At 45.0% G+C, this 17,797-nt stretch overlaps 1 protein-coding gene across 4 annotated transcripts in view; it reads left to right on the top strand.

The window, feature by feature from the left end:
• Positions 1-17,797, top strand: part of stard13b (StAR related lipid transfer domain containing 13b) — a 60,556-nt gene that overhangs the window by 18,276 nt on the left and 24,483 nt on the right. Inside the window, exon 1 of one of the 4 annotated variants that reach the window (XM_076977040.1) lies at positions 11,785-12,196. The exons of 2 other annotated variants lie outside the window; for them this stretch is intronic. In XM_076977040.1, the coding sequence (XP_076833155.1) occupies positions 12,073-12,196 (124 nt within the window). In that variant the 5' untranslated portion in view covers positions 11,785-12,072. Of the gene's footprint in view, positions 1-11,784; positions 12,197-17,157; positions 17,582-17,797 lie in introns of those variants that run through there. One more of the 4 variants, XM_076977042.1, reaches the window with a different exon arrangement.

Here is a 17,797-nt window from a genome sequence, read left to right as displayed (position 1 = left end):
GAGGTCTTTTGCGGCTTGTGTTTCTCCCGGCTGGACCGTTCGCCCCAAGGCCGGCGAGAACGTGACAGACACAGACAGGTGTCCTTGTGTCTGGAGGTCTGGAGAGCGCTCAGGCCTATTTGTGTGTGCCAGCTTGGAGAGGGTGTGGGAATGCCAGAGAACCGTTGCTGTTATGGTGAGGTGAGAGATTTGGCTTGTTGAGATATGGCTTGAGAGGGCAGCTGGGAGATTTCTTGGGGGTGGGGTGGTGGGGGGTTGGTGGGGTTGGTGGGGGAGGTTTGCTCTGTTTGTGTTTTGGGCTCAGGTTGCTCTATCACAAGACCATTTGGCTGCAAGGCAATGAGGAATCAAATGCACTGTGTGGACTGTTTCGCGCCCACCGTCACTCAAGCTGTACCTGTGTGGCACGTTGACGGTTTCGAGCCTACCGTTAATCTCGCTGTACCTGTGTGGCCCGCCGCCTGCCGCAGGTATCCGGTGGGCTGGAAGCAGACCCCGCCAGTGTCAAATCCATCCTCATATCTGCAGCTCTGGGCTCTATTTATGCTATTAAGTGAAGTTTGCCTGAAGAATTGTAGTTCAGGTTTTGGTCTGCTGGTTATGCAACATCAGCACGGTGGAGGTGCAACGTCTGGTGGTGCTACGTCAGGTCGGTTGTTAACAGGTGGAGCGCTCTCCTCTCTTGCACTACAGCCGTGAACAGTGCATAGTGGAGAGCGCACCTTTTGATCGTGTGTGGATCAGTTCTCGTGTCCGTATTAACTGTAGTCTGGATTCACATGATGTCATAGTTACTTACATACATCTACCAACTGGCCATGTGTTTCAAATTGAACAGCCGTGCTAACAGAAAAGAAAAAAATATGATGACGCCATAAAAGAAGTCGAAGCCCATAGAGTTTGAGGCACATGAGGTATAAAATTCCACTCTCATATTTTACTACTGAGCCGTAGGGACTGCATGATGTCACCGAGTACCGCGGCCAGATGGCTAGCAGAGTGTGTAGGATGCTAATCTGCTCATTACTGTGACATTCTGCAGGGCAGAGGAACACACAGCCTTCAGCCAGACCACAGCCTGAGTTACTGCAGGTTGCAGGATTGCCTTTTAATGACCGGCTCTAAAAGCAAAGCACGTTCTTTTATTTAATCCCTCATAAGTGCTGTTTTTTTTGTGTTCGTGTTATGTAATGGATGAAGTTTGTGGCAAAACGCCTGTGTTGAACTAATAATACTTTAAATTTCTCCTCTCTTGTAATGGAAATGCTAGATTTCATATATTTATTTATTTATATCCTTTTTTTGTGGCAAGAGCTTTCAGTGGAGAATTTTTAGATGGAAAAACTCTGATGGACTACTGTTTGTCTGTCTTGTCACACTTCGTAGCCTGCAAGTTTGTAGTCACTGCCACCAGCTCAGCTATTTTTGGCTCAAAGAAAACCAGGACTGGACTGCACCAGAACATCTGAAGCGTTTCCAAGAACACAGATGCTGACAGATGGATGGCACTAGCGAACACACGACCTCTCCGAGTGTGACTGCTCTCCCTGGGTTCGCCCAGGTGCCTGCATCTTTGTGACGTGTAGGCTCAGAGCAGAGCAGGTCTTCGTTCCTCTCGCGATCCTGAAGAGGACAGTCCCGACTTGTGTAATCGGTGTCCTGTCTCTGGCACCCAGCTGTGGGACGGGCTCCCGTAAACAGACGTCTCTCTGATGGTATAAAGGGGCATTACCTCGGTGGCTGGTTAGCACCAGGAACCCTGGGGAGAGGTCAAGAATAAACAAGACTCAATGCACTCTCTAGATTCCCAGAGTATAACTGGAGCTGAAAGCCGTCTGGACTGCCATCCGCCTCCTGATACCGAAGCTCTGCCGGTCCTGAAGTGTCTAATGCTGCATATCCACTTTTGCAGAGGCTGAGAGCATCCGGGTCCAAGCAGTTATCAATAGGTGGCCTGCTTGCTGCCTGAGAGAAATGAATAACCCATGCACTGTCCTTTCTGAGGTTCAGGCTGTACGCTGTGTACAGTACAGTGGCAGATGTTACAGAAAAAGGAAATGGCCAGACACATATGGAAAAATAGTTGCACTTTTTGACCCTCTTCATTTCTGTGTCGTTTCCTTGAACACAAACAGAACTGCATCTCCATCCTGCACACCCAACACCCCGAGCACGGACGGCCATTACGCAAGATTGTTTTGATTAACGTGACAGATAAAGAAGTTGCAACGTACTTCCAGACTGACGAAATGATTTTGGATAAGCCTACAAATACTTTATATTTCAGAAGCAACTTTGCGCTATATATTTGATAAGTTGAATTTTAAAAAGTGTTTTATGCTGGTGAACCTCACGTTGTGGTGTGGGCAATTTGGATAAAAGCTTGAATGTTGCTTGTTAAGAGGTGAGCATTTGCGCTAATGTATTTTAGGCAGATATCTCGGTGGACCTTTAGCTATTTTTCAGTCTGGATCAGTAATGCTGTCAGGACGCTTTGCTCAAGGTGAACCAACATATTTGTCACAGAGTCGGTGTGTGTTAGCAGAGTGGTTCATCTGTGCTTGTGTAGAGATATATATATATATAGACGACACTAGCACACAGACTCACCGTGTCTGTAACGTTTTTAGTCGTTGGGTGTCTCCCTCTCTGCTCCATGCTGTATTAATATCTGGCGGGTCTCTTTGTTATGATAAACATCACCTTGTCAGACCTCTCTTAACACAAAGGCTGACATGACTGAGGAGCAGAGACAGGGTGGCCCCAGCCCGTCACACAGGGGCCACAGACGCTGGAGCCCAAACGGACACGGAGCCTCAAACGAAGCTTCTCCCTGATCTGAATATGGGGTTATTCCACCCTGACAGGGCACGTCCAAAGCTATTGACCGTGCGAAAACAAAAAGCGGCCTGTGGGAGACTGGAAATCACCCAAGGGAAAAGTGCTCTGTGCTCCGGACACTCCGCGCCCCATATATTAGCATGAGCAAGGGGCCAGGCTTGCAGCTTTGACCACATTAAAGGACATTCTTTGGACATTTTTACTGCCAATGGGCTTTTTGTTCCTTTTTTAAGGAACCTAAAGTTCACCCACATTTCTGTAAGAGATTTTTCTTTTGAAAGTTGTTTCACAACTTTCATTGCGGTGTACGTCTCTGAAACAGTCCTCCAGTTACACATGAACTTTACCGGAGGGCCCCCAAGGTTCTGTGTTTTCTCATGCAGATAAACGTTTCTTTAAAAAAGGGTTAAATCAGTTACAAACATTGCAGTGCGGTAGAGCAATGTGATCTATGGCACAAATATTACAGATTATCTTGTGCATTTGTGAAATGAATTATGTCTTACTTATATATATATATATATATATATATATATATATATATATATATATATATATGTTTTTTAATCAGTGCTGCACTTCTGTCTTGCATCAGTTGAACTAGAGGAGTCATTTCATCTCCAAGTTCATCTGTAATATCGAACGTAGCAGCTCAGGCTAATTTCACTAATGCACTATCTATTGAACAGATGGTTCTCGGGGGAGCATTTAAAAGCATTGCATTAATCACCAGCAACACTCCCTGCTCTACGCCCTCCCAAGACCCCTCACTACCCCCTCCTCTCCCAGACTCCCCTGCACAGGCGTCCCTGGTTCCTAGAGCCCTTCTTGGGTTCGGCCCCCGGCGCCGGGCATGGCTTTTGGGACGGTCCAGATCCACGTCTCAGCCCATGAACCGCAGTGCTGGCTCCAGCACCATCACCGGACTTCCTGTATCCAGGACGGCCCGGAAGAAACAGACCCCCACTACACTCTCTCTGGTTGTGACAGTGGGCTAAACTGGAGTTTTTTACCCCTATGATTAGACTTAGAGCAATAGCCGAAATAGAGACTGTGGCTAGGTGGTAGTGAGCAAAAGCCAGAAGTGCATTGATACTGTTGCTCTTGGGTTATTATTTTGTGTTTCCTGTCACTCTGAGTGTTGTGCTGGTCTTGCCACAAACTTTCACAAATGTCAGTTTGTTATCTGTTTTATAGTCAGGTATCTGATGACCAAGATCCAACCATCTTCTGATGGTTACTTGCAGCAGATCAATGCGCCATGTCATAAAGCGCAAATCATCTCAGACTAGTTTCTTGAACACGACAATGAGTTCACTGTACTTGAATGACCTCCACGGTCACCAGATCTAAATCCAATAGAGCACCTTTGGGATGTGGTGGAACGGGAGATTCGCATCATGGATGTGCAGCCGACAAATCTGCAGCAACTGTGTGATGCTATCGTGTCAATATGGACCAGACTCTCTGAGGAATGTTTCCAGTACCTTGTTGAATCTATGCCACTAAGGATTAAGGCAGTTCTGAAGGCAAAAGGGGGTCCAACCCGGTACTAGCAAGGTGTACCTAATAAAGTGGCCGGTGAGTGTATGTCAGCTTGGCTATATTTAAGCTAAGACTTGTCTTTTGGAAATTGTGCTTTAAATGTTGCCTCCACGGTGATGTGGCTTCAAACAAAGCCTATCCCATGCCCCATCTCTGTGTGTCTGAGCTGGCCTCTCTGCTGTGATGTGATGGTCTGCAGACACCATCTCCTCCAGCATTGCCAAGATCAGTGACATCATGTGTTACATTTATCGGCGGACGGACACGTGGCGAGCCACGCCACACTGTAGAGAGGGCTGCGGGCGCCGGGATCGCAGCAGAAACTCCTCATGTGGAGAGTTGGAAAATGACTGGTGGCTTCCTGTGGGCCTCCTTGGTTGCCACCGGATCTTTAGAATTGTGGAATTCCTCAGGATTGAGACCGGTTCTTCCTTTGTGTTCCTCGTGAGGAATACAAAATAATCGGTCGGTGCACAAATTGCAGTGCTGTTCCTAGACATCTGTTCTGTTCTGATTTCAAGTGTTGAACAAAGAAAACATTAATACTGGGTCTGGTTAGAGTCTGTTTACCCAGTGAAAGAAATGGAATAGACTAACGCATTCACTAAACACTTACTCAACTGACTATAAATGTAACAGAAACGTAACTCACTATAAAGGGAAAAGGTAAACAGTGATTCCTCCATAGTAAGAGCACTGGAATTTGCTTGGCTAATCTTTGTTCTGATGGCTATTTTGAATGTGAGAGCACTTATGCTTGTTTAGTACAGTTTACTGTGTATTTTGGAACCACTGGAATTTCACTCTTCATTTATTTACATGTGCCTCCAGATCCACTCTGGGTTTTAAAAAACCACATTCTAGGCCCCTTGCATAGGCTGGGTTCCAGTCTGCAGATGCTCCCAGTAAGGGCGTCTAGTGGAAAGGAATTTCAGACTCTGTTTTCCTATGTCCTCCAAACTCACTCGCCTCCTTCTTGCCGGAGTGTGATTTTCCCATAAGGAGATGCAGCTTAATGGGCTCCAGCGCGCAGTAATTTGACTCCGGTCCTGTTGTAAACGACGTGTCGCTTCTCCGGTCTCTTCCAATTACATGCGAGGCTGTGCAAATCTCGGGAGGTGGGAGTACACCAAGACAATCAGGACGGCGGGACTTTTCTGCACTCTGCTGATGGGTTCCTGAACGTAAGTGGAAGTGAAGGTAGCGTGGGCAAGCCTGTCATAGGGTGAGCTGAACACAAGGGAGTGAGTGAGTGAGTGAGTGAGTGAGTGTGTGTGTGTGTGTGTGTGTGTGTGTGTGTGTGTGTGTGTGTGTGTGTGTGTGTGTGTGTGTGTGTGTGTGTGTGTGTGTGCGTGTGTAATAAAAAAGCAATCTGATAAAAAAACCTGACAGGTTTGGCAGCTGCATTTACAAACAGGGTTTAGTCTTGTGAAATAATTTCACAGGGCAGTGTGCGTATTTGAGTGGGAATGTGTGTGTGTGTGTGTGTGTGTGTGTGTGTGTGTGTGTGTGTGTGTGTGTGTGTGTGTGTGTGTGTGTGTGTGTGTGTGTGTGTGTGTGTGTGTGATCATAATTTCCTGTGTTTGCATATGACTCAGAAGACAAGGTGAAAACCTTCAATTGCATTCTTGTGCTTGTGTACACTTCACTGTCAGGTGGGACTGTCCGTAACCAGAGATGATGGTGTGTGTTGTAGCTTAGAGAACAGCACATACATTAATGCTGTCAGCTTTTTAATCACATAGGGTGTCAGTACGTTTAATAACTCTACAGTATGTGTCTATACATGTTTATCTCCACGTACCTATGTACATGTGTGTACATAACAATAATTAACTTTTTGACCACTCACTTATTCATATCTAGAGAAATTCACTGCAGCCATATAGATGTTCATCTGTAAACTGACACACTGATTACTATGTTTTGATTTTAACATTGTGCCACTGTGGCAGTTTTTAAAATATCATTTAAAATAAGATAAAATACCCCAAGACACCATAATATAGGTTGTTCTTATATTTTTTTAATATTGCTATTTTTCTTCTTAAAACAATACTACCCAGGATATTTAAATATTTGCCAGTCATGGTGCATTTATTTTCCACTAACAGATAAATTTTAGCACCTTAACAGCAGGACCACAGGGCAATTACGAGCCTCTAGTCTCCTGTGTGCTAAATGTGCCTTGTGGTAATGTGTACAGTGACTGCATATCCTGCAGTCACCTAAGCTCTACCTGAGACTACCAGCAGTGCCAGCTAACGGGAGCGCCAGCTAATGAAAGTGCCTGTTAACGAGGGTGCCAGCTTAACGAGCGTGCCAGCTAACGGGGAGTGCCAACGTGTGCTAGTGCCAGCAGAGAGCAGCAAACGTGGTTCTCAGTGGCCTTTTAGTGCGGTCAAATGTGAATTCGATAACGCAGCTGTCCAATCAGAGCAGGGAGGGAGACGTCAAACTTCCTGCTAGGTGTCCTTGGCATCTTCTAGTGGTAAGATGGCACGTCTTAGCCGGAGCGCCGGCTATATTGTTTCGTGACAATGCAGGCTGACAGGCAGTCCTGTCCTGGGGTCCAGCAGCTGAGGCGGTCTGGTCAGGTTCCTGGCAGCTGAGGTGTTCTCTTCTTTGCTCCAAGTAATTTGGGAGGATGGTGACACTCAAGTGAACCAGAGCCAGGCAAGGTTGGAAATCCTCAAAAGATTGTGAAAATTCCCTCTTGTGCCAACCACAATTCACTTTTTCGGGGAAAGTCTGACATATTTGGTTTGGATTGGACGATTTGAAACCCATGCCTCATATTGCACTGTAATTATGTAATTTATGACAGCCATCTTAGGCAATAGTACGGGTTATGACCACATATTGTTCCATGCTGTTTTTCGAAGATTTCTCAACTTTAGATCTATTTGTTTAGGTGAGGTTGGAAGTGAAAGCAACTGTCCCACACAGAGAAGAATGACATCACGCCAGCTCTGTGTCCGCTGTGTCAGAGATGATGTGCAGGGCATGTCAAACTCTGTCACGACCAGACCGCATCCACCTGAATGGATACAGAAAAGCGATTCATTCCTTCAATTAAGAAGGGACGAATAAGAACCGACAGGCAGGGAGCCCCGCTCTGCCTTCTGCGCTGCTGTCCGGGCAACGTTAATGCCAGCATTCCATCTCCTGGGCTAAACCACGGGCCGTCCCAAAACTAGCACGCCGCCGTCCCGCGGGTTGAGCGAGAGTGATGGATCACTGCTCAGACCATGGTTGGGTTGTTCTGGATGATAATGTCTCATGTGAAATTTACACCAGTAGTCATGTCATTTGGTTTGTGGCCATTGCTATGCCATGATGGTGAACCTTCAACATTTCGAAGTTACAAATCATAGCGTATTCGAGTGTGTGAATTGTGGAGGAGTGAGCGTTAGTTTGATGTGTGTGCGTGCGTGTGCGTGTGTGTGCGTGTGCGTGTGTGTGTGTGTGTGTGTGTGTGTGTGCGTGTGTGTGCGTGTGTGAGCGTGTGTGCGTGTGTGTGTGTCATAATCCCCTCTTTGCTAATAGAAGCCAGGTGGTGTGTGGAGACTGTAAGTGTTTTCCCATGGATTTCTGTGGTTGGCTGAGTCTTAATAGATTCGGACTTGACGGCATTACATGCTTTGTCATACACCGAAACAATAGCGCTCACACCCCCCTCCTAACAAGCGGCCATGCTGTTTGTGTGCTAGCTTACATGAGCTCTCCGTGTAACTGGATCGTGCTTATTTCAAGGACAAACCACAAGAGACTCGTGAATGTTACTCATAACTGTATCATCGTGTTTCCGTCGCGTTTTTTAGTTTGCGTTATTTCCCATACTTCATTCATCCGTTCCTTCATTCACTTCGTTAATTTGCTAACTTACTTTAAATGTACTCCCTTTATTATTTAAAGTGTGTTCCTACATCCAAAATAAACAACTAACTTCATTCTAAACTGACTGTTGGCCCTAATGAAGCCTGTCAGAAGCGTAGTTGTGTGCAATTGCTTTAAGACGTATTCCTCCCCCGCTCAATCCCTAGAATCTAAACCCAGATATATACCACATGTGTGGTTTTTCTGGAGAGCTGGATTCATGTCTTGGGAATATTCTCTCAGGAAATTTATAGTGCATGCCCCAGACAGGCGGGGGGGGGGGGGGGGGGGGGGGGGGTGTCCCGGGACCTCTTGCCCAAGCAAGGAGGCCAGTCAGAACGCAGAGAAATCAGGCCCTTGGCATCTGGGCTTTTTCCCACTCCATCTCATTGGTCAGTGTGGAGCCCTGAGCTCAGAGGAACACCACCAGTGAGTGTACGTGATTAAACCCTGTTTGATCTATACTCCCTGAATGTATTAGCCACATGCAGCAACCCCAACGAGTAGGAAGCATGCTCCGAGATGTGTGGAACCGTCTGCGTTTATTCACATTTTTCCCATTTTACCCATAACATATATATTTGTGCTATCTATGTGTGTGTGATGGTTAAAAGTCAAAAGCCCTTAAGCACACGGTGCTGGTGTAAGACTCTGCTACTCTGGTTTAGCAGGTTTTGCTCTAAATGCACGACAGTGCTGTGGAGACAGTGCTTCACTGTCCCAGTGTGACGGAGGTGAACCATCCACACATGACCGTGGCTCCCAGTAAGAACTGAGGCCTGGTTGTTGGCCCACATATCGCTTAAAACAATAGAAAACAATGTATAGTTAATACATACGTTCAAATCTATCTCGTGTTGAAAAGACGATCTTCTTAGCGTCACTTGTCACTTGGTGTTCAGTCTCCCTGGGTTACCGAGACATTCTATTGTCAAGTTTTCTTTGATTTTTTTAAACTGCATTTTACTAGAGTTTTTGTGCTCATTGGTATTTGGTATTTGTTTTCCCATTCGTTTCTATGGTAATGTTTTTAGGGACAGTTGCTTTGAAGTAACTACAAAGGACTTTTTAATGAAAATTGTATTTTGGCACAGTGTGTGGAATTGGCAAGAGAGTTACCGTAAGTGTGCTCACGAGTTTGCCGCACGTCCCTTAAACGACACGTGAGCTTTTGCTTCTGCGAACGGCTGTCACGTTTGCACGTTAACGGCGGCAGCTGGCTTCATTAACGCACACTTCCATTTCTGAGCTCCAGCTCTGTAAATGAAGCAGTCGTGAAGCGGCTGGGATGCGTCTGCGAATCTCCTCGCACGCTTGCAAATGCAGCAGCCGTAGAAAAGCCACGCCGCTTCAGCTGAACGAGTCCGTCGCTGTTTGGAGGAAGGACACGTGCGCGGTTGGGACTTGCCAAAACAAGCAACCCCAGCGAGATGCTGTGGAGAGCCATTCATGTGACGACTGCCACTTCCTGTCAGTCAGACGGCCACTTCCTGTCCTGACGTTGACTCCTGTTTCCTCTCTCTCTCCCACAGGCCAAAGTCACGGTCTAGGCACAGTGACCTTTTCTCAGACGGTACTAGCCTATCTCTTTAACAACCATAGGAGATAGGAGAGACGTGGTAATGTCGCTTGTTGGCATGATGACGGTTGAAGAGCTCGCAAGCTGATAAGCTTTTGATTCCAGGCATTACTAACGATTTAGGACCAGAGCAGGATCGCCATGACAATCAACACGTGAGAGTACAACGTCGTTGAATTGGGCGAGTTCCACCCCGATGACGTGCGTCACTGAAACACACAGAGATATGCTTGAAATACACTTCTGTTCCTCGCACTAATTTACTTATGTGATAGTGTCATCCGCTTCTACCATAACACGCGTAATCAAAGGCTTTGTGGAGGATCTGTTGTTGTGCTGAGCTCAAGAACTGTTTACATCGCTATCCCCACAGTCATCAGTTACGTCTCGACAGCTCATGTTGTTTACCGCCCACACGTGATCAGAGACAGAAATGTTAGCAAGAAAGGCCTCTCAAATGGGTCTGCCCAGGCGGGGGACAGCTGGGGACAGGCTGCGGAGGGGACGATCTGTGGCTCTGGGTCCTCTCCAGACCTGGGGACACGCTCCCCCAACCGAGGCAGGCAGTCCTGGGGGGGATGAGGCCCGACTTTGCAGACATCGGCGTCCCACAGTCTGTCTGCTTGCTGAGCACAGAGCTGAAAATAGCAGGTGGGGGTTTCTCGGTGGGTCGTGGCTGACCCCACGTGTGTGGTGGGGAGACACTGTTTTAGAAAAAGACCATGTTACATTACGCAGTTTCCTGAAAATAATAATAGCTCTTGTAAGGTAGGATCTGGCTTGCTGACAAATTAATTGGCTATTATTGTCCAGCGGCAAGGTTTCTTTTTTCTGAGAATATGGCAACATACTGTAGATCCATCCACTAAACAATGATCAGTTCTGTATTTACAGTAGAGAGCTGCATTTCTGAGGTAATCTAATTTCCTTCTCTTTAGAGCTCTGCTAGTACTGTCTCCAAGACAAGAATTCCATAGCAAATCCCACATGAAGGGAAATGTTTGGCCCCCAACCTTTGACCTTCGACACTCGAATGGAGACGCGGCAGATGCCGAACAGGGAGGTTTTTCAGTCGGTCACCTCTGTCGCAGGACCGAACTTCACCCTGGGATGGACACTGTATGAAACCCTTCAGTTGGCCAAAAACGGTGGTCAGGCCGAGCAAATCAAAGCTAGACCGATGGTTTCAGCGTGCCCTGTGAAGTGCATATTCAGGCACTTTTTCAGCATATGGTATTCTGGCCATTTCACAGTCATTCATGCTAACATGATTAATACCCTTATCTGTCCTCTCTTCTTCTCACCTACTTCTTTTACCACAGACATTTGTGTTGACGTTCAGCTATTCAGATTACTGACAGTAACCCCAGTGCACAAAGCAGTCTCCCCTGTCACAAGAAGTAATTCAAGCTACACAACTCCATTTATTCAACAAGCTGTCGATCTTAATTCCAGGCTTGGGACCAGTGCATCTATAGCAAATCGCTTATTTTTATTATTTTTAATATTTTTAATATACGTATTTTTAATATTGCTTGCAATATTAGTAAATATATAATATTAGTAAATTATTACTTGTAAACGTTGAGATAGAAGCCCATATTTCAAAAGGGAATATGAATGCTTTTCAAAGAAATCAATCCTTATTCGTGTCAGTTTTGACAAACCAAACAGGGCAGTGGTTTCTAATAAAGCAGTGAGTGTCGCTAGAACGAAGACTATTTTTGTAAACGTTATTTACCATTGAAAGTCACCCTCTGTCTCTCGGTCACGCCTGCCACAGCGCCACGAAGTGCACGTGCGAGTGAGAGTGAGCGCGCGCAGCGAGTGAGAGTGCGCGAGGGGGAAGGAGGGAGCGCCACTCGAGAAGCGCGCGTATGGTTCAGGCTGAAGTGGAAACTTCAAACACACACACACACACACACATCTGGCCCTATACTGTGACTGCGGGTTGTTCCTGCAGAAGGAGACGGTTACTCATTCCCCCCTCCACATAAGAAAGCGTGCGTGTCTTATCCTCACTCGAGAGGAGCATCAGGTCCAAGCCTGTTTTATTCACAATGTATTTATTCTTGGGGGAGATTTACCACTGTGTTTTCTGTCTGCAAATCAGTGTATACCCATGAGACAGCCCGGGACGCGCGTGCCGTTCCAGGAGGAGGTGCAGCTTTTGAAGAAGTAACGGGAGTCCTGGAGGAGAACTGCTTGATTATGACCACGAATTTACAATGACAGCGAAGCGAAAGTCTCTCAGACAGAAACTCAGGCGATCGCTTAGCGAGCAGTTTCGGAACTCCACGTCCAAAGCATGGGATTTATTGTGGAAAAATGTCAGAGAGCGACGACTCGCAGGTTGGTGCCATTGAAAGGTTACTTGTGTGGTTCCTAGTACAACTGCCTGTACAGTATGCGCTCCAACAGATGAGACCCGTTATTTTACGCAGGGTATTGCTGACATAGAAGGTTTTGCAAGATTTAGAACGTGATATCTATGGAAATAATTCAGTGATTAGGAATACATTATTAGCATGATTGAGTTACAACTGCATACCAACGTACTGCAACAACTTTAAAAGATTAGATAGTGACATTCACAAAGTTTTGAATTAAAGTGCATTACAAGGCTTTTTTCTTTATTTATTTAGTATTGTAATATTTTAAGGATAAAACGTGTTGCATCATTCATTATTCATAAACTAAATGTTTGTTTTTTTACTTCAACAAAATATAGTTCAATAATAGTTTCGTTAACACTAGTGGTGATTTATTGAGAATTTTGTCATTAAATAATAATTTGATCTGTGACTAGACTGAATTTTGGGGTATACTGTATATGTTAAATGAGATAGTTAGTTTCACGTCATAAACTTTTGCCGGGTTTTGTCCCACAAAGATCCGCCCGTTATTCCGTCAAGCACGAGGCAGCTGCAGCGTTCGGTCCTTCCCGTAGGACCATGACGTCATCAGCCCAGGCTTAGGCTCGCGACGTTATATATTAAGCCAGGATAAACCGCTTTACCACTAGGTGTCAGTCAATGCTGTTATAGTGTCTGTCTGTCTATCTATCTATCTATCTATCTATCTATCTATCTATCTATCTATCTATCTATCTATGGGTCATTCAATGTTTATTGGTCATTGGCTGATTTTTAATTGGTCATTGGTTAGAACTAATTTGCAAACATTGGTTCATAAATCATAAATACTTGTAACGAAGTGTTTCTTACTTTTTAGCTAGGCAGACAGCATTGTAGCTTGTGGGATTTTCATCATTTGTTTAAGGAGCAATAAGTAATTTTTCCAGTTATTATTCTTCACACTATGAAACATCCATTATACTGCCATCTAGGCTTGGACGTGTCTGAGATTCTGTACTAAATCTATTTAAACATGGGCTCCATGTGAACGTCCTGATCAATGGCACACAAACTGGTTCATTTGAGGGCTAAAAAGCTATTTGATTCTTCATCTCATGTGAGCTGCATTTTATAGAAAAATGTAAAAATAATAAATAATCACTTAAATTAAATATTCTTTGCTTTCAGAACAGCATATTATCCTATCATCCAAAATTTGCTCTTTAGATGAATTTGTTTTGTTTTTTTCAGTAATATCCTTGTCCTTCTGGTTGCCTACCTCTGTATTTCTGCTCTTCTTCTGGAGCTGAGGTAGAAACCTCTGTGGGGTTCCAGAGGGTCCTTGCGAATTTGTATTCTGAAACCTTTGTGTTGTCAAGCGTCTCACATACCACCTCTTGTGTTGTAGTAACGTGCCATGTGAGTGCCATTCTCCGTGCCTAGACGATCTGTTTATACACACCCAACAATTGCGAGCCTAATATGGATGAAGATGGAGATGTAGCCAGTGGGCATTTGAACGTGACTACCTCCTACCACTGGAGGCTATTTTGGAGATACGCGTGCCATCCCACACGTAGTCCTCACACAAAACTAAAAATGGGTTTAAAAGCTAATTTTGACCAATGTGAATAAGTTTAAAAAACAACCTAAAAAAGCTGTATCAACAGGTGGACACCCTTGGCTTTAAATGAGCAAAGCCTCTGCCAAGAGACTTAAGGCATGTGGATAGGAGGAGTAATGGACGTAATACATTGTGTGGGGAGTGTACATCTTCTATTTTTATAATCTTTTATTTTAGTTTTTCTATCCAGTTACTTTTACCTAATAAAGCTAAAGAGGTGAGTTCTCGATCAGGTGAAATTACACAGGGAGATGGCTGTGAAAGCATTTGCATGGCTGTGCGGCTGGCACACCAGCAGAATATAACACACCATGCCAGTATAACACACCATCCCAGTCTAAAAACCAGTCCAGTCCAATGCACCAGCCCAGTCTAACTAACCAGCCCAGTCTATCTCACCAGCCCAATCTAAAACATCGGCAGAATCTAACGCACCAGTCCAGTCTAACACACTAGTCCAGTCTAACACACCAGCCCAGTCTAACACACCAGCCCAGTCTAACACACCAGCCCAGTCTAACACACCAGCCCAGTCTAACACACCAGTCTAACCTTCATTCTCTCATATGCGTCAGTGGAATATCATGTCCATCTGTTATTCCTCTGTTGGTATCTCAGGTTCTCAGAGTCACACTCATCTCTGCTGTTGTTCAGACAGTATCTCACTACATTGTGTGGAGGTTCTGACCAGTGTAAAAAAAAAACACATTTCTCAATCTAACCTAATGTTTCATTGTCCTTAAAGGGGATTTCAGTTGTACATCAGTTCCCTGTTTGAGATCACCTTAAAAATCAGCATAACTTGTACATTCAGTGTGATGTACACAAAGCAAAGTGAGTGTTGTAGGCGACTTGTGCTGATTCACCTTCTAACCGCGTCTTACCTGGAGGGCACTGGGCTGAATTCCTCTGTTCATGTGGCCCTTTATACTCAGCATGTTGAGGCAGGCCTGCAATAGACCCAGACATCTCACAGATGTCTCTCTCTCACACACACACACACACACACACACACACACACACACACACACACACATACAAACACACACACACACACACACACACACACACATATACACACACACACACACACACACACACACACACACACACACACACACACACACACACACACACACACACACACATACATACACACACACACACACACACACACACACACACACACAGAAATGGAACAGGTGGGAGGAAACACGAGGACATTTGTGATGGGACAATGTAGCATTCTGTCATTCTCATGTCATCACAAACTGGTTTATAGACCATCCAAGAGTGATGTCCCTTTTCCTCCCGCCCATCTCGCCTTTCCTCAATCCCACTAAGGAACTGTTTTCAGTCTAGAGGTGGAAGGTGTACAATTATCCGCCCCATGACCAAATGTCCCTCCTGGATGCAATGGATCCCGGCTGCAGAGACATTTCAGCTGAAGACTGCCAGGGGTGAATAAGGCATACCAAGCTTTTCTATCCCAGGTGCATGGCAAGGGCCAACATCAGATGTGATGTGGATGAAAACGTGGCCAACTGCTGAAGACGTTTAGATTACACGTAACAAGACTGTTCAGTTTGTATCCTGTTTTTTTCCCCTGTGTGGCTTTTTTTGTATGTGTATTTTTACACATATGGGACAATGGCTAATTATGTTTACAATTACAATTTTTTTGGGTTAGGCCACAATTTACAGTAATGTCCCTAATACAGTAAAATATACCCTTTACTGCAAAACTGTTACTGACTCCTTTTTTGTCTAATCTACATTCCATATATTACCTAACAGTAAATATCACTTTTTGTGTAGAGAGTATGTTGCCAAAAATGCACACATTTGAAAAAAAAGTCCAAATGAGGCTGATTACAGTAAAATGAAAACAACAGATTTTACTGTAAATGTCTGTTGTTTGCTGGGAGAGAGTAAAATATTACATGTAATACATCAAATGTTAGTTTTTTGACAGTGGTTGTGCAGTGATTATGTTCATCTCAAATAGAGAATCTGTGCTAGTGTTGAAAGAATGATTGGATACTGAACCAGGTTTGCTGTGTTTTAACAAAGTTGGTGTATAAAGAGAAAACTTTGTTTGCGTTGTGAAATGCATTGTTGGTATTTAGTTAAGAAAATGCACTTTTGAACAGGATATTAATTATTTGGCTATTTGTATGAGGTAAATGTGTTGCTATGTCTGAAGTATTGGGAAACGCATGTTAGCAGTCGTAAAAAACTGTAATATACCACTATGAAGTGAAGGCTCTGAAATGGTCCATTCTAGTGCACGGGCCTTATACATACTTATAACAACACAGATGTTTTGCCATGAACTGAAATACATAATGTGTAAAAGACCAAAGACCCTTCCAAACAGGTCCACAAGTTTTATTTTATTATTTTTGCTATCTAAAAGTATGTGATGATCAATGCATGACGCTCGAGGGAGTGCGTGTGTGCATGTGTGTGTGTGTGTGTGTGTGCGCCCGCAAGCGTGTGTCTGCGCGCGCATGTGTGTGTCTGTGTGCGCATGTGTGTGTGTGCGCACGTGTGTGTGTGCATGCATGCTAGTGTGAGTGCATGCACGTGTGTGTCCGTGTCACAGACGGAGCACGTGGGATGTGCGTTCCTTGGCGGGCAGTAGGTGGGCCTCCACATTTGCAAACATTCATTTTTCGAGCTGTCATCCGTTTGTCATTAGTGCCTGTAAATAGATGATGGGAGACGTGAGGCGGGCCGGCCCGTGTGCTGGGGGGGTGACGTCCACGGCTGTGTTCAAGGCCCCGCCCCGGCGTACCACTATGCACTCTCACAGATCTCGCAGATATTTTTGATCCGTTTTTTTTTTTTTGCTCGTCCGGATTTCTCCTGGCAGTCACGGCATGCGTTCATTTGTCCCTGTCTGTCATGCGTACTGGCTGAGCGGGATTACGGGGAAGTGCGTGTTCATTTCAGAAAAGCAAAACGTTTGAGCCTGATAGGGACATAATGTGGTCACCTTTACAAAATATGGGCCCCTTGGCTGGAATTCTTTACGGTATTTAGCTACATGTATCACGGAGGTTTGGCACGCTACATATCGTGGGAATTGTAGTCTTTATGTTATGGAGATGTGGAGAGATGTAGATACTAATATGCAGATTCAGCACAAATATGAAAGATCTGCAGTTTTGCAGCTTTTCAGAATTGAAGATTTACTGAAGCGTACTATAAACAAAACGATGTATTAACGAATGATGCTATTAGTCACAATGTTCACCTAATCCCCTTTTGCAGCCTCTTGGTTTGAGGTTTCTGACAGACTGTAGATGACATTGTCATAGCTGAAAGCTTTCCTTACCAAAACACCATGCGTATACCTACATACAACTGACCTCAGATCAGTGAGAGGAGGCGACTAACATTAAATGGTGGGCTTGACGAGTGCGATTCCAGTGTGAATGCAAGCTGAATGAGGCCACAGCAAATGAGGTGTCACTCAGACCCCGGTGAGCGGCTCATGCAGTCATCCGCGTGACGCCGTGTGTCTGGAACGACGTGGGCACAGAGAGGACTTTGTTTGGGTGTTTGGGCTTTGCGTCAATAAATGAAATCGTTCGCAACCCCATCAGAGAAGCTGCACAAGCTCGTTATAGTTGTCGGACAGGAAAATCACGGCCCTAACACACTGCTCGGTGTCGCACTGGAGGTGTTGAAGGAAAGAATACATGCTGGTTCAGGCTGCCCGGCGTGGACGCTTGAATTGCGGTCTTTGTGAGTACCATAAATGGTGTGCCAATCAGCCAATGAAAAGGCAGAGAATGTGCTGAGGTTGGTGTGATGCCCATTTGCACTTTATTTACATAGCTGTGTAGTTTCTCTTATTTCTCTCTAATCAAGTGTGGGTGAAATTACACACCAGGCTATGGGCTAATTAATAGTGTTAGGGCTTGAATTAGCATATTGTGGGGACTGGGTTGTTAGAGTGAG

Source organism: Brachyhypopomus gauderio, chromosome 16 (assembly GCF_052324685.1).
Source record: "Brachyhypopomus gauderio isolate BG-103 chromosome 16, BGAUD_0.2, whole genome shotgun sequence".
Classification (NCBI taxonomy): domain Eukaryota; kingdom Metazoa; phylum Chordata; class Actinopteri; order Gymnotiformes; family Hypopomidae; genus Brachyhypopomus; species Brachyhypopomus gauderio.
The sequence above is the reverse complement of the archived record's forward strand: the minus strand, read 5'-3'. Positions and strand labels throughout refer to the sequence as shown.